Raw genomic sequence first — 21856 nt, 5'->3', positions numbered from 1 at the left:
TCCTTTTGTTGTACAGTTGGTGAGATATCGCTTTTAAAAACATACAGTATCGTTTATAGTATATGGGGTTTGAAAATCCTGGTAACTATTAGGTGACATTTGTAAAAAAAAAATTGCACAGTCTGTAACTCTGCTCAGTTTTTTTAAATACCTGGCATCGCGGTTGTCTGGCAGTCGGAGGGTTGCCGGTTCGATCCCCCGCCCTGGGCCTGTCCAAGTGTCCCTGAGCAAGACACCTAACCCCTAATTGCTCCCAACGAGCTGATTGGTACCTTGCATGGCAGACTTTCACCGTTGGTGTATGAGTGTGTGTGTGAATGGGTGAATGAGAGGCATCAATTGTAAAGCGCTATGGATAAAAGCACATGCATTCCGTGTGTGTGTAAATGAATTATAGGCTTATACATGATATTTTCTTGCTCCAAAGTAGCTTTGCTGTACAGTTGGAGAGATATTGCTTTTAAAAACAAATAGTATCATATATAATATAGGGGTTTGGAAATGCTGGTAACAAAAAACTATGCCATGCAGGAAAAATAATAATAATAATCAAATCCCCTGATTTGGTATTGTTATCCCTGTAGGCTTCGAATCATTCTGTGGGTAATTTCCCTGCGTCTAAATTAGTTTGGGTAAAAATGAAGCAAGCTGAAAATTCCATATAATGAAAACAGATGTAACTCTTGGGTCTTTGGACCTTTCGATATTCTTTGGTGTTGTCATTAATCCAGTATTGCAGAATGGCATAATAGGACTCTCCTGTTTCAGGATTATCAGTCTTTCCTGTCATGACATCTCCTCTATTATGATGAATCAAATAAAAAAACTGGACAACTGAAGATTGTTCTGGGAAGAGTCAACAGTAGCTGTATGCTCTTACATATTTGTGCAGTTTAAATACGTTATTATAAAGGTTTATGTTTCCAAGCAGTTTATTTGCTTTATTTGTTCTTATGGACACGAACCCATCTTCCGTAATTCAGTGGTCCACATATAAAACACTGAAAAAAGGTGAAGCTAAAGCATCCAGGAAATTATTACCAGGATTATGCACATGAGTTTTGGAAATGATGTATTCACTGTCAACCAAGGACGGATCAACCATTTACAAGTGTGCCACTGCCTCTCAGCTCATTTTATGAAGAGACAATATTATGACCGTGCACATGACTCTTGTCCTGAGGTTTGTGGATAACATCGAGTTTGTCTTCTGCCCGGCAGAGTCAGACAGCTGCGTGGTTCTGGTGAGTCATATCCAGTCTCTGGGGTCACAAGTCCCGACCTCTCACAGCCATAGCAACTGCTGCACTGCCCGCCAGCAACACAGCCCTTTTGCCAGTTTTTCATTTCCCAGTTTGGCACTGCAGTTGTACTCTTAAGTAAGATGCCTAATCTGACCTGCTTCAATAAATATCCAGCTTTATTAACAGAATTTATTCATATTGTCTTGAATAGGGGTGCCTACTAGGTAAAATATATCGCATATTACAGTAATGTAATAATATATCTTGTAACGTAGAAGCATTTAGGTAGTCTGGCATAATTCGAGGTGGGAGGGGTAGTGGTATTGACTGGTTGTCCCACCCCATTGCTATCCATTTCCTGTTTTCATCCAGAATTAATACAATGAGGTTACAACAGACTGCGATGTATCCATGGCTATCACACCAAAAGGAAATCCAGCATATAATCCGATGGTACAGCTTTGTTCTGGGTTATGCTTCATTGTGTAGATGTGTAACAGTGTGTCTTATCCTTATTTAATTAAACCTGTTTTCTCCTCCCTCCACCATCTAGGGTCATTCAGTGTCATGCAGCTGGTGATCCTAGATTCAGCGACTAACTTCTGCAATAAGTACAATCTATTGAAAGGTGAGTCTTCAGTGCTGATCAGGTAAAATTTCTAGGCTAATTGTTATGCTGGAGCTGAGATTTCATTTTTGATGACAGTCCAGCAAGAGATGAGATAGTATGTTGTTTTAATGGTGTGATGGGAGGTGGGAGTATACGTGGTGCTGGTGAGGGTGGGTGCTGGGGGATGGAGCCTTATACGCCGTTCATCGCCCTGGAAACACCCTCTGCCCAACCCTCCCTTTTCTCAGCCTCTCACACAGGGGTGGCAGACTGACCTCCCGTGGGGCCTCCCGCCTCTCTCCTCAGCTGATCCCCTCAGCCTCTCCTCTTTGCTGCTTAATGGGCCTAATTATGCACTGGGGCGCGAAGGTGACCGTGTGAAAATTTAAGCAAGATTTTTATACTCGCCCCATGTCACCGCACTGAATAAGCATTCCTCTGGCTTGCCAGTGATACTCTGGTGCATGATGTTAGCTCTCCTAGGCAGCAGTGTTAAAGAGGCTGTCTGTCTCTGCTGAGGGCATTATCGTGGTACGCAAAGTCGTTCTGTTGAGCCTCTCTGAATAGATCATGTATGGGGAGTCCAGTAATCTTCCTCATCACTGTGACACATTGGGCATGTGAGAGTGAGTTTGAGTAATGCTGCGCTTTGCAGGTAGTGGACTGAGCTCCACCCTGGGATTCAGTGAATTGTCCAGTGACAGGAACTGCACACAGTACTCCACTGCAGAGCAGTTTCTGGGCCTGTAAGCCCTTTTTCTATCACATTGATGCATCAGAGGCACTTTGAGAGGCTTGGAAGTACCTGCATTTCATTTGCAGACTGTAGTTTTGATAATACCAGCCATTGGAATTTTTTAGTCCCATGTCATAGTATTGTTGTGTGCTACATCTTAGTAAGTCTGTGAAGGTTGTTAACACCAATAAATTGCTTGTCTTGCTTAAATGCGATCTCTCATTTCTATTGAGTTATCTTTGTACCTGATTGCCATTTTCAATAGTAAAGGACCATGTGATCATAATTAAGAATGCTGCCTATATTGCACATACTGTTTATCCTAAAAATATTAACTGGACCAATGCTGTAACACATTTTTATTTTATAGTAATTTTACAAATTGACCAAGAGCATTAACTGGAGTTACAAATAAATAGCTTGTAATCCTTGGGCAATCCATTGAGAGATCAAAATATTCTACTATTTGAACTGCTCGATGTGAAAGAGAAAGTGGTGGAGTTTGTGGTATTGGTCATACTAGGCCCTGGAGCTGCCTGAAAGGATATTTTTACTCCCATCAGCACCTGGTAATTTTATATATTAAAAAAGCACAAGAATGCACTGTCATTCTGTGGTTAAAAGTCACTTAATATTCCAGCCCTGTAGCCTAAACGAAAACCAAACTGAAGAAGAAGGTTTGACTGTGGGTCAGGGGCTGTCAACACCACTTCATCAGTCTGCCTTTGCTGCTCGTGGAAGGTTAAATCCCTGGGGCTTGTGGCCGCATCTGTAGCGCATTTTTGTTTCGTGTTCAATTATATTTTTATATATTTTTTTTAAAACGTATTTTTCTTGCCACTGACGGTCTGTTTGGACACACAAAGACAAAGGTGTGTCGAAACGCACGATTAGGCAAACGCTTGCTGCCTGAATTTGTACTGGGACTGACATGAAAAAGTGGCTCGCGGTCGATTTCGAATGGGGGCACTGTCCGTTCGCTTTTAGTCAATGCTCTCTACCTAAAAACGCAAACTGTCAACGTTACAATTCACTAGCCTATGCGTGGTCGTATGATGAATATCGGTATGGGCATGCAAAAAAGCCCAAGGTAGAATCACGTCATATTTTGATATTTAATTAAAGCCTTTTTTAGCTCCTGGGATAAGGACTGCTAGATAATGAGTTAATCTTCTGTGGACCTAAGCGGATGGAGCGCTGGATTCTAGACTGAGGGGTCAGATCCTTAGCGTAACACTACTGATACACCCTTGAAGATGTATTTAACTAAAATTATTATTATTTTTTTAAATTCCCATTAAAATAGGTTACAGAATGTGGACAATGCTTTATGTTTGCTGAGTTCAGTACAAATCATGCAACAATTTGACGATCAAGGGTGATGGTAGATTACGGCATAAAAAGCTCTAAAGGTTTTGGCAATGTGTTTTTGTTATAGGCACGTGCACTACGATACATTAATAGCAGAAGCTCATTTACATGTGTTCCTGGGTGAAAAAACAACCATATTTTGGCTAGAAACACAAGCTAACAGTTCAATAAACATCATGCAACAATAACCTTTGTATATCTGTATGCAGGGTAGGCACTAGTAGGGGGCTATATTGTAGTCTCAAAAATAAATAAATAACAAAATCCACAAATAAATGCAGTGGATCTGCAAATAAATGCAGCTGATCCACAAATAAATGTAACTGATCCACGAATAAATGTAGCTGATTCACACATAAATGCCATTGGTTCACATTTGTACGGAAGTCCATAGAGGCCATGCAATTTATAGCTTATATTTTTTGGTCTAGTAATCTTGACATAATGGGAGTTGTTTTCTTGTGATTACAAGATAACCTCTGAAATCTGAATGCACAATTTTTGTGTGTGACATACTGGAGATAGCATGTCATATGAATAAGTGCATTCGATTTTAGTTTGAGCAGGGACTTACTCCGATAGAAACCAGGGACTGACTTTCAGGTGAGAACTTTTATGTCGAGATCATGAGATCATTTTTATTTATATTGAATGGCCTCTACAGACTTCCATTCTGTGTGGGGAGGAGTGGGCGTGGCTACAGAGCCTGTGGTTTAGGAACAAATTTGGGAACAGAACAAACAAGTTGCAAACATATCAGCCTAGGTCCTGCAATAACCATACACCATAATAAATAAGCGTTTATGATTTATTAATCCTTTACAAATTTGTGCATGTGAGAAGTGTCCACATCCCATTAATTATTTGCAAGTCATTATTTGTCTGGAATACCTACAGGTGACTACAGGTGTAGATGACTGACTGTCATCCAAGCAATAAATTATTCATTTTGTGGAAAAAGGATTTCCAAACTAAGACCTGGTATTAATGGTATTCATTACAAATTGCTGTACAAAAGTGCATGATGTCTGGAATAGATATTGTTGAAGTATTCTCTTGGTTTGAATCAGAGGGAGGGGGCCATATGTATTAGGTAGGAAAGGGACTATCCCCCCTCCCCCCAAATCAGGAAATAGAAGAGTGAGGTCGAGGTGGAGGAGAGATGATGTAATCAGCTGGCAGAAGAGGGTACAAGTACTTGAGATTTTCTACACATCCAGAAAATCTCTACGCAAACAGTTTAACTGAATTTTTGGAAATTGGGTAGGGATTACCTGCAAACTCCCAAACCAAATCAGGTATAACAAATGCATGTGTTCTATTTATTTTTTCCCCTGAAATTCTCTCTTAAATTATTCTGTTAGATAATGCTTGTGTATGACAGCCATAAATGGACAGTGATATTCGTATTGGACCTGAGGGTGGGACACCACTGCTCCTCCTGCAGGCAGAACACTGTAATGTGAAGGGGATGGGGGTAACACCTGCTGGACTGGTAGGGGGCTTATCAATAACATCCCCTGGAGTTGAGTGGGTGTGTGTGTGTGTGTGTGTGTGTGTGCGCGTGCGTGCGTATGTGTGTGTGGTCTTGAGGGCGGAAGTGGCTCATATATGTTGAGATCAGTTGGAGCCTGGTCATCTCTTGCAACTAGAAGCATCTGCTCTGTATCTCACCAACCTCTACAAGTCCATATATCAATCAATTAATCAATCAATCATATGTTATGTATCACATGTCATACAGCAACTGCAGCTCAATGTGGAAAAGGAAAGGAATGAAGGTATAAAGAAAGAAAAAAGATAAAGACTAAAAGCAATAAAAAAAAGCAATTGTGCGGTGTACTGAAACTTTAAAAGTACTACACCAATTCAAATTGAGACATTTTAAAATGGTTTTACAATTTGTTTCACAATTTGTTTTAAAATGTGAAGTGACAAATTTGCAATTTGCAACAACAAATCCCAAATTTGCCAGCAATGCATATTGCATTTATCCTTCCATGAAGCTAACGCTATTGAAAACTTGTGTTTAGCATCCTTGATGTCTTCTTTTTTTGTTTTGAGTGATTATTGTGACCGCTGTTCCTGTCCTGATTCAAGTAGGTCCTCCCCTCTGACTGAAATACAAGATATTTGTCTGAAATTATTCATGATGTATAAAAGCAATTAATTGAGAAGCATAGATGGATGGACACATTCCATAAGGGCTCCATACTCATTTTCCTGCTAAATATTTCCAAGGTATGTATGTAGCCATGTGTAAGATTTAAACCTTTAAAAGTATTTTTATATTGCAAAAATTACTGCCTACTTCATGTATTCCCACTACAGAACTGTACGAACTATAAATACAGTATTCACACTGGAATTTAGAGGACGTAATGTTGGCATTTAAAGCTATTGCACCTCCCGGAGAGTGCCTGGTCTCATAAACAGATGGTTACAGGTTGAAATACCAGGTGTTCTCTCAAAAGCAAAGTACTTCCAAAGTAAATCCAAGCACAAAAGTGGATAATAATGCAAAACAAAGGGAGCTACATGCATTAGCAGTGTCTAAAAATAAACCCTGTATTCCACTTTCAACTCTTAGGTCTGTGTATCGCAGTCTTGTTTTCTCATCTAGTACTGACCAACTGCTAACCCAGCCAGTTATTCTCATAACTCATGCAGTTATTGCCATGACTTTTGGCAAGGTCAAATTGGGCAGATCAACCTCTCTATGCAATATAAGGTCTGGTGCAGTGGATAATAATTGTGGGTAACTGAGTCAAATCAGACCCCCCCCCCCCCCCATGCTGAACTGCCTTGAACCCCTCAAGTCACCATTACCAGCCGTGATTACAGCTTTGTTGCCTCATAGAAAACATGTTAACCTAGCAAGATCAGAGTAGACCAGATAAGAGAGGACCAGACAACCAGACGAAACAGGTTTCACTGATCTACACACAGCTATGCATTTTACCCAGAATGCCCTGAGCAGATTAACACAGATAGCTTTCGCATTGCCTCCAAGATGGAAACAGAAACAGAGTTCAATGTCAAGTGCACAGTTAAAAATCTCTCTCTTCTGTCTCCCATTGTTAGATGGAGGCTGAAAAGGACTCCAGGTTTAAACAGCTGTGCATTATTTATGTTCCTTTCGCTCAACCGTCCTTGGAGTAATTTACAATGTCGAAGAAGGAAAAGGAGCAAAGCACTGCTGGGAAATGGGTAGAATATGAATACTCTCCTTTCCGCGTGAGGAGGAGGGGTTTGGGGGGAGGGGGTTGCTGACAAAAAGAGACTGAAAACAAAGACCCGGCCACGTCAGGAAACAACTGACCTAGAAAAATCAGATGAGATCATCCTCTTCAGTGGAGCAGTCAACACTGATTTCAGACGATGCATGTGTCCTTGGGAGCAGCTGATTCAGTTGCACCTTCCAAGCACAGGGGTGGTGGACGCACAGAGGTGGTCAGCTTGCAGAGTCTGTGCAGTGATTTGTATCAGAATTCTGCCATTCTTCCCTTCAGATGAGAGCGCTAATGCTGATCTGCTTCATCAACACACAGGCCACAGTGACAGCCCACCCACCACAAACACAAACACACACATCAAATACTGAACCACTCACAAACACATACACACACCCACACATACATGCACACAGGGACACCTGCAGAGATTTTGGGCCCATGAAAAGATCCCGCATTGGGCCCCACCACCCCAGGCCACCCCATATCATCATAAGTACAATTCATTTTTGAGAATTCCTGTCAATCAAGAATCAATCGTCCTAACAAGGACTCATCCTAATACCCTCCCCATATGGTGCCTCTGAAGAATTTATCAAAACCTATCTGAGCTGCGCTGTCTGCCCTGTCTTTTACTAGAAGTCAATATCTTTCAAGGATTATACAGAGCAATTATTCTGATGCTCCTCTTAATGCTCAGTGGGCCCCTATGTAGTGACCCCACAACCTTCAGGTATTGAGGGTTGGATGTTGGACCACCAGCAAGGCATGATCAATGATGCACAGATGGACAGAAAATTCATAGATTTTGAAATTATATGAACACTTCATGCTGTTCAACAAGCACATTGCATCATCAATCCACAAATCATGAAGGTCTATAAATGTGTTGCTTTAAATTCCTTCCAAATATATGATTAGGTTCAGTCTACTGTATACTGTACTTTTAACAGACCTCAGGCTGGCACTGTCACAATAGCATCAGTTGATTGGTGGTACTGTCTGTGTTGCTGGGAAAATTTGCTGGGCACTTTGCTGTGGGCGCAGTCAGTGGCACCACGGGGGAGGGGGGACGAGCGGCGGGTGGTGAACAGTTGCATACTCGATCGCTCCCAGTCATCCAGTTGTTTGGCTGTTTGCTTTGGGCGTGGTCCTCTGTGGCAGCACATGGGTGGCTGTGCTGACCTAACAAGCTCAGACCAGAGGGTCACCCTTTGCCAGTGCAGCACATGGTCAGTCTGTCAGAAAGGCACTCTTATCAGGACCACTGTTTTCGCACGCACTGGTTGGCCATCAAATATTTTTTTAAATGGAAAAAAAAAAACATTTTTATACATTTATGCAATCAGTCCATTAAAACAGCTTAAGAGAACATGATTTAATCATTGAAAGATGGAACATGAAATAGAGGGCCAATCCCCAAAGGACCTGTGTTTTCAAAGCAGTCTCATATTGAACAGGTGTGCAATATTATCAGCCTTGTACACCACTATAAATATTGAACATGGTCACTATTTAAAAAAACATAAAAAAATACTGTAGGACATCGACTACATGGTGGAAACACCAAAGATAGGCTACCTGTTTTGGGCATAACCATTTCACCTTTTCACCATATCAATATTGTCATCTCCAAAGGGCTCATGGTCACCACCAAAGCTGCACAACATTATCAAACCGGAATATTTCTGCAGAGTCCTCCCTTGTTCTGGCTCAGTATCTTATCCTTATCGTAAAACCAGCATACAGCAGTTTTCCCATTTGCTGCCATGCAGTTTCCACTTGAATTTACGTGCATGTTGTCTCAGTTTTCATTGCATGGCTTCCATTGATTTTATCCAGGAGCGGAAGACAGAGGAGGGGGAAGGAACAGATTAAATGCTCCACACTTTCATTACACCTCTAAAGCCTTCAGCGGCCATTTATTTATTGCTGCAAAGAAATTTTCCATAATGCCTGGCTTTACACTTCAAAACCTTTTCCGTTTGACCTTTTATTATATGCCAACTCACGTGCTGACATACATTTATATCTTTCCTGGAGGCGGAGGAGGGTCTTTCTTCATTTTAACCTGAGTCCCCCCTTTGGTTGCATTTCTGAGTTATCCTTTAATCTCACAAGCCCTATTTTGACAGTCAGAACCAATGTGACCTCAGCAGCAATGAGGAGCCTGAAATTCAGCTTCAAACAAGATTGTTCCAACTGTATAGTATAACGTTTTTCCCGACCCTGGTTATTTTCTAAAACCATTGAGCACTAGTTCCCATGAAATTATTATTATTATTATTATATTTTTATTTATAAATATATACCCGTTTATTCTGGGCTCGGTCGTGGGGGGAGGGCTGCTAGAGCCTATCCCAGTGAGAGCTAGAAATACTCCCTGGACAGTCCTGTTATTATTATTTTTATTATTGTAGTTTAATTAAGGGGATGTATGATCACAGAGACTTGACCAATCACGGCCCTCATGTTAGTGACTGGTCTCTCTCACTACTGTTGCCAGAGTGCTCACTGTCCCCCTGTTTCCGACCAGCCAGACAGTTTGGGAACAGTGGCAGGTCCTGGTGGGGACCCAAGAGACATGCTGACACCATGCTGTCATGCACCGGGCCAATCAGAGCCACACTTCCTTCACACGTCCCCAACAGAGACAAGGGGGGGAGGGTGGTCCCTGTGATGTAACACCTCCCCCTCCTTCCTTGCTTCACTCACCCCACCCCACCCCACGCAGAGCCCTTAATCCTCCATCTCTCTGTGTCGAGAGGGCTTGCCCTGCCTGTGTTTTGTTGCACAACCTTCCTGAGCTCTGGTGTGTGGCATTTATTAAAGTACTGGGATCATGGCCTGGCCCATGGCTGGCCTGTTGTGTTTCAGTCCTGGCTAGGACACCGCCCTTGTGCTCCTCATCCAGACACTGGCACATCATTGGGTGGAACTTATGCAGGAATTACCCAGGAAAGCTTGTAAACTTGTACTTATCCTGCTACTGTCAGGATGAAGCTAACTGTGCCACAGCGTGACAGACTCCCTGTCATATGCAGTTGATGGCATCGTTGAAGCATAGGCTAGAATTTGTGACTAGGACCCAGCTGGCACTCACCTCTGCTGACTATGCTGCTATGATTACATTTTTGTCAGTTGAATAAAACAAGTCGTTACCTTCGAAAAGCGTACTTTGCCATTTAATCCAACAATTATTTCTTCAACTGTTCAATTAAAATGATGGGAGAGTAATGCCTGATGACAGTAGTAATTATAACAGTAGTGACCTGTCTTCAGTCTCACACTGTGGCCTGAGGTCCTGCTCTGTTCTAGCCGAGCAGTATGACTGAGCCAGGCTACAGTAGTTTAAGATGGTGACTGCCCGCTCCGCATGCAGCTCTCCAGCCTGATTTTCTCATTGCCTAAAGGTGTGTTAAGTTACTCTGTGAAAAAGATCTGCGGCAGAAGAACCATGGACCAAAAGAGAAAAAAAAAGCACCATCGTGGGAAAAGAAGTGAAGATTGACATTTTGTGTAACTCAAAGTAATTGACTGTTGTCCTGGCGTTGTCGTGACAGTCGCCATGGCAGTGGTAAGCTGCTGGACAGTTAAAAAAAAGAGTTGCTGCTAATAGCGTGTCACAACAGATTGTAAATGGCACGGCCACAAACCCTCCGGAGTCAGCTGGACTTCCTGCTAAACGCACCTGATGTCAGGCAGCTCGATGTGAAAGTGTACGCCCAGTTTACCACAGGGCCATTACCCACAGCCCATCTCATCCCATTTGTTTTTGTATTGTGCCTTATTGGTTTTGTTGGTTTTTTATATTATTATGTAATTGGACTACGTCTATAGGAATTGACTGCCTGCATTACAATACAACACAAAAATGCTGCAACAATGTTACACTAAAACCACAAACAGTACTATTACACAAATTTGCAGAAAAAACTGAACATTTACCTCAAAAACTACATCACCAGTCTACATTGGATCTGTCTCTGCTTCCATCCAATATTCTTCCTAATACACTCCGTTTGATCTTTGGAAAGTAATTATTATTTTAAATTAAATAATTGTCAGTGAATCCACCATCCTTATTTTTAGTTGATGAGCATTTGACAGTGGTCTATATAATCTTAAATGTCAATGAACATTTAAAACCTCGATAAGCATTTAATCTTGGTTGAGACTGTCTGGTAAAAGGTTTTACATGCAGGCCTGATCATTCTCACTGTTAAATGTTGAAAGAGGATATGATCAGCCAGCAGCATAATTGAGCCTGCTTTTGCTGTAAGATTACTATACATCTTTCCAACGTTGCTCTGATAAGCCCGAGTATGACAGTGTTTCAGAGCACAGCAAGAGTGCACGTCAGTCACATGATCATCGATCAACACCCCAGTCAGATGCTGTGCCAGCCAAGGGGCAAATCTAGCACATTCTGTGGTCTGCTCAGGCTTTAGCCCTTTATATCTCAAGGAGAGGGTGTTGCACATAAAACGCAATGCTGACAAGAGTGGTACTCAGCCTTTTTAAAGCCCCCAGTTGCTCGCAGGGCAGTTTGGAAGTGTGATCATTTGGAAGTGAGTGTGTGAACGATGACAGATTTTTAGAAGTGCTTCACAGGCAGGGCAGTGCCTGGATTCACAAATGCACACACACACATACACACACACACACACAGAAACACTGATTGAAAGTTGTGCACAGCCACACACATACACATGTACGCACTTGGTTCCCTTGCTTCACACATTTCAGATCAGGTCTAAAACAGGCCAGATCTAAACACCAGGAGATGGCGGAAATTAAACATTCACCTAATTGGCACATCACGGGGCATCAACAGCTGTTCAAGTCTCCTTGGTAGCATGTCTAAGTAAAGCACTTATGCATGGTCTGACTGGGGCCTGATAAGTATAAAGGGTACCAGTTTGCAGGAAATCTTCGCCCTCATTTCCCAAAGTGCGACTCCGCTGTTTGATCTGCCGTCTTCGGGCTTCATTTTAACTGTTTCAGCGCATGGTCACAATGCGCAAGCGCAGTTATGGCGTGACCAAACAAACTTCTGCTACTTTCACGGCGGACTGTTCAAGCGCACAGTAAGGCCTTGGCAAGGTTAAAAAGGGCTGGACCTAGTAGCATATTTCATTTATACATGTGTCTAGGGATAACATGCGAAACCAGTGTCATCTTCCATTCCATTGAAAGCCTCCTGCGTTTGACTCTTGGCGGATTGCTTATATAACGATTTCGCAAAACTTAGAAAAGGTAGAATTACCTCTAAGGCAAGTTAGTTATCTGCTCTTGTGCGAGTCCATTAAAACTGTTTGAATTAATTGTGTGATGTTGTGAAAATTTGTTTTCGTTTCTGATTTTTAAATGGTTTATTTTTCTTGATTAGACTTTCAATTCGTTTTGTACAGTTATGGAGTAACAAGTGAAATCAGCAAAGTTTTAATTGAAAATAAAAATATGGATATCTGGTCACTAATAAAAAATGCGTTAAAAATCATTGGTTAAAACTGAATTTTTAATTAATCTTCGTTTTTAACGGTATCGAGAAAAACGTCATGCACAGCGAATTCCCGTAGGCCTATTTGAAAAACGTTGCAATACGTTGAAGTTCTTCTGTCAGCTGATTCCTCCTCGCCCATGCTGCTAGTCTATTTCGGTTAATTAATTTGACATTCAGTTCACCATCACGCCTTCTAAAGTCTTGTAATGCATCTTATTTGTGTCCGAGACATCCGTGAATTTTGGCATATAATTCACTACACGCCACAAAGAATATTCAGGCCATTTGAGGGCTGTAACGTAATGTTACACCTGCCTTATACAAACATCTGAAGCACATTTTAGTTCTCCAAACTTCTCTCTATTAGGCTGAAGTGCGTGTTTTCTTAAGTTTTCAATTGAATGATAATTCATGCAGTATATACGATCAGACACAGTTTTAATGGATAGCCATTGTTCCAAAATGAGCCATAATCAATGTTGTTCTTCGTTACTACGATTGTCTAATTCGTGTCTAAATTATGACCATCCACTATAACAAGTTGTATTTTTATTGAGTATTATTGATATACACAATAATAATCATTCACACTGCAATCTTGACATTTTTATAAATATTTGTGCGTGCCCTTCTGTGTGTAACAGACATGAGGGTGTATGCGCGTCGCGTCTGCTTATGTAGGCACGTTACTAAATATTGCGCCTTTAAAATAGAAACTAAACTGCGCAAACGCTTTCAGCTGCATAAAAATAGCAATACGGCGACAATTACCATGGCCACATCTCATTTAAGACCAGCACGCCCACATTGGTGCACAGGCATTTATTATTTTAACAGCGCAGGCGCTGGACGGGGAAACGACAACTGAGTCTGTCTGAATCTAGCCACTTGCGTTTGGTTTACCGCTGCGTTGCGCTGAGTTCAAGATAGAGCCCTTCCAGTGGAAGTTGTAGTCCACCTGACTTAACCACGCAGCTCAGTGGTTGGACTACAGAGGGTGGAAAAAAGCAGTAGATAGCAGCGACCAGTTCATTTCTGAGGACTAAACTATGAATTTTCGAAACTTTCTTAATCTGAAAATGGATATTGCAGGACATGCAAGAGTACAACTTCACAAATATGGAAAAAAGGTATAAAAAGCTGTTAAAAAATAGGAGTTCTAAATTCTGCTATTTTAAATTATTTTTCAACAGATTCATATGTAACCATACTAATAACGCTATCATACATGCACATTGCTAATTTTTCTGTTAAAAAGCAATACATTGTAAGAATTAAACGCAAAATGTGAAGAACTTATTCGATGGAGATGTATGCTGTTTTCAGATGTATACATTAGACTACTCTCATGGCAAAGGTCCCCACTGTTGAGCCCTCCTTAACTGACAAACATATAAGACCATTCTGGGTGCTCTGTAAAACTCCTCCCTCATCTTAATACTTCCTCATGGGGTCCTAACCTAACAACCTGATGTGATCACAGGCACAGCATCCTCACAGCTGGCTATTGGGACATCACCATTGTGACATCACCCCCTCCCGCCAGCCACAAAACAGCGCCATTGGATCATACATATATTAATTTGACCAACAGTCTCGAAGTAGATACAGCCTCCCCCTGCTTTCATGATGGCCTGCGACTCCCATTAGGGCAATGAATCTGTTGTACTTTGTCAGGACCATCACTGGTACATTCACAGCCTCCCAAAACCCATTGCAGCTTCTTCTGAGTTCTGAACATTTTTTTGCCCTGACCTTCTAATGCACGTGGGAGATGTCAGCATATTTTCTGAAAGTTTTTATTTTTCTTGCAGATAAGCACTCTAGTAGAGATATCTCAGGACTGTGGTTACCAGCCTTGACATGTCCCATAACATTTGATTTAAAATGTTGATGTTTATTAAAATAGGTCTGACTTTGACCTACTTTATGCCTGAAGTCACAGTCATCACATTACATTACAACATTAATTGCAGGCATATGCAACGTAACATGCATGACAGCCCCACGGAGTGTTGGCTATAAATAAAGGCACATAGATAGTCTATCAATTGTTTTGATTTGGTGCTCTTGACAACGGAATTGTTACAGTTTACATTTCATATAAACAGTTCAGATCCTATCAGACTGAATTTAAGAGAACAGAAATTCTTTAGTGGCCGCAGCAAGCAAAATCACCTTGGATAGCAGCCATGAAATCCTTGAAGATTTTATTACTACTGTGTTTGATGTGAGACAGAGATATTTTACATGTGCGTATTTTGAGACGATTTTATTTTGAGAGGGTGAGAAACAGCAATAAATAACTCAATGATAAAAAAGAATAAAGTCTTCCACTTGATGTTTTCAGTCTCATATGGTCCTCATTTGAAGCATAGTAACCAAAATAAATTACAAAGCATTGCTCATGAATGTCAATGAACAATGGACAGTAGAAGTAGACTGACGGGGATCTGAGAGACCTTTGTAACTTAAAAGGGATTGACAAAGTGTACTACTGTGGATATTTCAACTTGAGGTCTGTTAGGGTGGCATAGGTATAAGGTTTAGGCTTACAATTAGTATTCTGCCAACCAATGGGACTACAGACCCAGGACTTACCTTAAACTAATCAAAACATGAAATGGGATGACTGAACTAACAAATAAAGTTGTGAAAACTGGACATCCAGATCTTCTTCCCCAAACAAAAAAGGTAAACTAAGCAAACCACAGCAGAAGTACTTCCAACTAACAAAACAATGTGCTGCATGGGTATAGCAGAGGCTGCTGCCTGATTTTCCCAGACAACCAGGAATGTTAAATAGGCATGATAATCAGGGTTAAACACTGGCACCTGTGAGAGGAGGAGAGGGAAAAAGATGAGAGGAAGCAAACACAGCAGGAGAGCAAGTAACATTGGTAAAATACTAGTTTCTAGGGTGGTATGTGCATGCGTGGAGGAGGTTAATGTTAGGCAGTGATAAAACTGAAGCGCAGCAATGCTCTGACAGTGAATTAGTCTGGTGGTTCTGCAGTAGCATGGGATGCATCATCCTGCCATGGCTTGGGTGCACTCATACACTTATAATGCTTTCTGGATGTCAGTCATTAGCAAATGGTAGTAATAATCTTCATCCAATATTGACATTTTTTCAGAAAGGGGTATCCATATAGTATACAGTGGTTAGAGGAGTATGACACAGACATTATCCCTAAATCACAAGATCTGAGCCCCGTCAACATGGGATAATCTGGAATGGCGATTGAGACTGCAATTTCCACTTCCATAAACTGGAATTTTGATCCAATTTCTTGTGCTATTGTACTCCTTCTGCATGTTTCCAGACATTGGCAAGTTACAGCTGTTTTTTTCATTTAATTTTGTTTGCCGCATGCATGAATATGCATTTACTGCTCACCCAATCTCTCTCTCTCTCTCTCTCTCTCTCTCTCTCTAAATGGTACCATTGAGATAAAGAACCTTTCTTGCCACTTTCAAATTGAAACACTTAGCACTCTGTGCCAGAGACCAGTGCTATAATCATTGCCTAATACCATGTTACCAAACACTGGCAGGAACTATAAAAATATGATTCAATTATTTGCTTCACAAGGCATGAGTCTCCCTACCCAGCTGTTAATTCTCAGAAGGCATAACATTATGCATCAGGAGAAAGAAGAAGACCCAGGAGACTTTGAAAATGCCTCCTGTTATGACAAAAGGAAATTACAATGAACAAGTACATTTTATTTAGTTTAATCATTCCCGTCTGAATTTGTGGATGTACGTTCACACTAATTCTATTTGGAAAAGTTTTGGTGGTTGGGGTTCGTTGATCTGCATGTCAATTTTATATGTTTGTTTATACAACAGATCATTTGGCCTTCCATGACAAATGTCCCCTGGGAAAAAAAGATTCGTTTTTTGGGTGATGTATAGATTTAATATTAAATGATCTCATCAAGGCAGATCTCATTGTTGTGTGGTTAGATGTTTCTAAAATTCAGTTTACATACGTCTAAGGTGTGTGGAATATTCCCAGGGATTCACATAAATATGCTGTTAATATTAATATTTCCAAGTCTGCATCACATTGGTGGTCTTATTAAAAAGTCTAAATGTATAATTGCTAGACATTTGATTATTTCAGCGTGATTACGCCATATGCAAACAAATGATCAAATCTTTAATCACAAATTTGTCTGTAATAAAGCCCATGGGTGAATTCTGTAATGTCTTCAACAGATTGCATTAAAGCACCTTCTAGTTCTATGAAAACTTTTTCCAGAGAGGAATGACTGTGAATAAGATAACTTTTTTTTTTTTTTTAGCTGGTAGCTTAGTTGCTGAGACAGGGTGTGAGAAGTTAAACCCCGGCTCTAGAAGATAAGGATTAACAGATTTGTAACAGACGTGAAACCATCACTTTGTCAGAGATTAGGGAAGGAATAAGAAAAGAAAAACTTGATTGATTCGGTAAGTCTTGGTGGGAAGAGTTTGGAAAGAAACTGCAGCAATATCTGTAACTGTCCACTTTAAAATGTTTAATCCAAATTACTGGTTACTCGGTCTTAAATCATTTGTAACTTCATTTTAGCCAATGCGCAACGTAAAAACTGAAGAAGATTTACAGTGAAATGTATTAAGCTGGATGTATTGGACAGCTCTGGAAGCGAAAATATCCTTCACGTCATTCATGGATATATCCGTACAAAAGCGCAAGATCATGGTGCTGAAAGGACAGCGCATCCCCAAAGTCCCGCTGTCAACAGGCGGAGAACTGTAGCTCCAAGTTAAATTATACAAACACAACAATACTTATTAAGGAAAATCTGCTGTCAGTATCACTGTTTCACCAAAACAATGTTGATAAACATATACTTAAAACGCTCGCACGCAAAAAAGTCTTTCACGAAGAATATATGAGAATAAACATTGAAGACCACCCTTGAGCAAGAAGCTTTAATTATTTGTAATGCTTTCTGATTCAACATTCTCTCAGGTGTAATAGTGGAGGATTTGTAATTCATACATAAAGATTGCATGATTATTGTTTCAATCGTAATCCAAATTGTAGCTGGCTTTGCCCTTAACTCGTTACGTCAGCGCCTCCCTTCTCCCCCGCCTTGTCGCAGACGGGCTAGTATCGCTCGGAGGGTTCTGTGCTCAGCTCCGAAGCTCAACACGCGCTCAGCCATGCCAAGATGAATATTTCTTACGTTTGTTCTATGAAGCGTAGTGATAGTGGCATTGCATAAACTGCCTAAGGTGAACAAGGCTCGAGGTTAAAACAAATTTGTTTTATTGGAAGAAAGAGTGATCCCTTTCGTCCACTTTCTGTTGGGATTTTTAGACACACAAAACCTTTCACCATTACTTCCCAAAGCAAAGCGGACTTTTTGGGGCTTGCTTCTCGGATTCTCCAGAGGAAGCGACTCGTTGCTGCTGTAGTGGGCGTCGTCATGGTGTTGGCTCTTATTATAGCAATACCCCTTCTGGTTCAAACTTCGAAGACGTCGGCTCATTATGAAATGATGGGCACATGCCGAATGATCTGTGATCCATACAACCCGAAGCCCAGCGCTACCGCCATGGAAGTTATGCAGGACCTTAGTGCCATCCCGCCTCCATCGTTTGTTCAAGGGACTAGAGGCGAACCGGGAAGACCGGGAAAACCTGGACCGAGAGGTCCGCCGGGTGAACCAGGTCCTCCTGGTCCAAAAGGACCACCGGGAGATAAGGGAGAGTCAGGGAAGCCTGGCTTTCCCGGGCTGACCTCGGGGACAGCGAGGACCGAAACTGGAGACGTTAGCGCGGTGTTGGGCGGCACAAAGATCGCTTTTTATGTTGGTCTCAAGAACCCCCATGAAGGATACGAAGTTCTAAAGTTCGACGACGTGGTGACGAACCTGGGGAACCATTACGACCCGTCAACCGGCAAGTTCACGTGTCAAGTGTCCGGAATCTATTTCTTTACCTACCATGTGCTAATGAGAGGGGGTGACGGTACGAGCATGTGGGCAGATCTCTGTAAAAACGGACAGGTAGGCTAATTGTCAAATATACTATGTTGCTTCTTAACCTTTTTATTTTGAAAATGATAGAAACACGGTTTAGAGTGTGAATTAATCGATGGAATTGAGGGTGAAGAACTAATCAGCCAACGTGAATGTTCTCCACACAATGAATACTTGCATAGGTTTGTGACAGAAGAAAAGCTTGTAGATAGTGGGTAATAGCCCCCCCACACACACAAAGTACTATTAGGTTTACGGATAAAGCCTATTAAGTTTATAGTGAGCCCATCTTCGTCAGTACATTAACTGGATGCGTGGTAAGTGCATTCTCTCAGTACATATTGTGAACCTTCCAAAGAAGCAAGGCTAATTCGTTATTAGGTATGTGTCACGGAGAGAGTTTTGGTGGTCAATATAATCTTCCAGTGTCACCACTGACGAGGCCAGGGGCTTAGCCTCATTTTACTTCACGCGCCAATTACTTATCTGGGAGCACACAGTTGGTATTTATTTTACCACGAGTGGTCCATGGCCCTACCACCAGAGTGTACCTGAATTGTAAAGCTAATTTGGCTCACTTCTGAAAGCTATCCATAAATTCAATGCCAAACGCAAACGCTATAGCGATTCTATAATATTGCATTTAATCATGTGTGTTTGATTCCACAGGTCCGTGCAAGCGCCATTGCCCAGGACGCTGACCAGAACTACGATTATGCCAGCAACAGCGTGGTCCTTCACCTGGACTCTGGCGACGAAATATACGTCAAACTGGACGGCGGAAAAGCTCACGGGGGCAACAACAACAAGTACAGCACATTTTCTGGTTTTATTTTGTACCCCGACTAAACGGACACACGCAGATATTCCTGGCTCTACCAATTAAAACAGCGGTCCCCGAACAGGCATACTGCTAAGATGCGTTATGTCCATTTTTGTTTTGTGGAGAAGGGACAAACACCGGGTTTTCTTTCCCATTAAATAACCATTAAAAAGAAGACATAGCCGTTTGAGGTCATTTTGTTTGAATGTGATCATGTTTGCTTGGCTAGTCTGTGATGTATTTAATACGTATATAATATATATGAATAAATATGTGTATCGAAGAGGAATATAAAAATAAGTTAAAGTAAGAAGATAAATGACAAAAAACCTATGTTTAATGTTCTTCCACATAGTAAAATGCTCAGTGTTAATTAAAATAGCTATAAAGGAATTTAAATAAAGCCAATAGGGATCACGTGTACGTGTCAGAATAAATGTTGGCTTCTCAAAGTTAATTTAACACTGATCCTTTTACTCTACACGGTCCAAATGTTAACTAAGCGATATGTCATTTATGTTCTTTTATTCCATTACACGATGTCCATAACAAATAAGTATTTCAATAAATATTATGTTTTTTAATAAAGTACCTTGTGTTATTCCACATGGGCGTATAGGGATATGGTAGTATTAATAGGCTAAATGCTAACTAGTTTTTCCAAAATAAAGGGGAAAAAAATAAAGAAAAAATGGCAACATAAGGTGGTGTTCTAACACACACAGACATACATATATAATTTATTTTATTTTATTGTATTTATATATTTTTGGTTTCTATTTGAAAATAGCGCATGAGAGCAATTCAAAAAGTGCACTTGCGTCGAGGTTGCTGCAATTAAGCAAAATTGTTTGTAGTCGGCTTATACCTACCTATATTCGTCCATTTCAACTTAACTTTAATAGGCTACCACATGCGCAAAAAAGAGCACATAAATAACCAATATCATCTCAAGCAGGCTTAACCTCAGCTATTCAAAACTGTGCCCCAATCTGACGAGAGAAGGGTCATTAATTATTCATATTTGAAAACTCTTAGTTTTAATACTTTTAATTGGGGACAGTGGTCTTTTCACCCCCGCGACCCTGTCCAGGATAAGCGGGTATAGATAATGGATGGATGGATCTTTTTCACCGTAATACATGAACAAATAAACGTTCTTTTAAAGAAATTGAACAAGGCTGATATTCTGTATTGGCAACACGCTGTCGGCTACGTGGTGGTGCCACTTCGATTCTGCCCGGCGGCAGTAGAGAATAATCCACACTATTCTTAGGACTGGAAGACCATCTGCTTCACTTTGGCGAAAGGGCAACAAATCTCGTGTCACTAGGTTCACTGTTTACGTTAAATGTACAAATCTACGTTCTTTGGGGCCAATCTGTATTCGTATGGACCCGCATTCCCTCTGTTCCGATGCTGAAGCGGTTGCAGGTGTCACGGAGATTGTCAGCAGCTAAGAGAATGATGGATTGATGAATCTTTGAGACGGGAGAGGCCTGCAGTGACACATAGCCCTGACAATGATCTATGCGTTCACCCATTATCATTCGAGGGAGGACGGTTTAACCACCTTAACAAAGTGCCCCATTTCACGCAGAGACGCCAGGGTACTAATTAAAGTCACAACAGCCCTCGCGAAAAAAGGTCTAATCCATTATGTCAATTATCCGTATGTCCAAATGAAGGCGTTATTAGAAAATAATAATGATAACAATGGCGGTAGCCTAGCAGACAAACAGTGAAGTGGATAAATCCACAAAATCATATGGGACACATGTGGTAAACATTTGCTAATTAAACAGGCAGTCTAGACTGTGTGTCTCTAAGTGATTACTGTAGGTGCTGGCTTCCACCTGGCTCTGGATTGCAGTACTGTTTGCACAATGCAGTCATTTAAACAGCAATTATAGAAAACCAATATTTGATACTGTGATGAAATATGACTATGCATTGATATATATGGATTTTTCATGTGTTTGGGAATAAAACCAGATCTAGATAGTCTAGAGATATAATGTATATATATATAGTTTAGTCAAGATATATTTTTCATATATAGTAATAGACCTTATAGTAAATATATTTACCTCCCATAAACATGATTACAACACTTTTAACCTTTTGATTTACAACACCACAACTAATCAATTTCATAATGATTTTTGGCAATAATTTCAATTTATTTTCAACCTCATGTGTCATATTAATTACTCCAGATGACATTTATAACAGCAATAATCACAATGTCAAGGGCAATAATGTAGTACTGTGTCTAATGAACTAGACATGTAACTCAAAGGTAGTGGGTTTAATTCTCACCTGGGGAACGTC

General features: G+C 40.8%; 1 protein-coding gene across 1 annotated transcript; it reads left to right on the top strand.

The window, feature by feature from the left end:
- Positions 1-17742: 17742 nt before the first annotated feature.
- c1ql2 (complement component 1, q subcomponent-like 2) lies at positions 17743-20110 on the top strand. The gene is made up of 2 exons (XM_064311346.1): positions 17743-18726; positions 19369-20110. Exons 1-2 carry the CDS (start codon positions 18145-18147, stop codon positions 19546-19548), a joined length of 762 nt encoding a protein of 253 aa, XP_064167416.1. The 5' UTR covers positions 17743-18144; the 3' UTR covers positions 19549-20110.
- The last annotated feature ends 1746 nt before the right edge of the window (positions 20111-21856 follow it).

Source organism: Anguilla rostrata, chromosome 15 (assembly GCF_018555375.3).
Source record: "Anguilla rostrata isolate EN2019 chromosome 15, ASM1855537v3, whole genome shotgun sequence".
Taxonomy (NCBI): Eukaryota; Metazoa; Chordata; class Actinopteri; order Anguilliformes; family Anguillidae; genus Anguilla; species Anguilla rostrata.
This window is presented reverse-complemented; position numbering and strand designations above follow the sequence as displayed.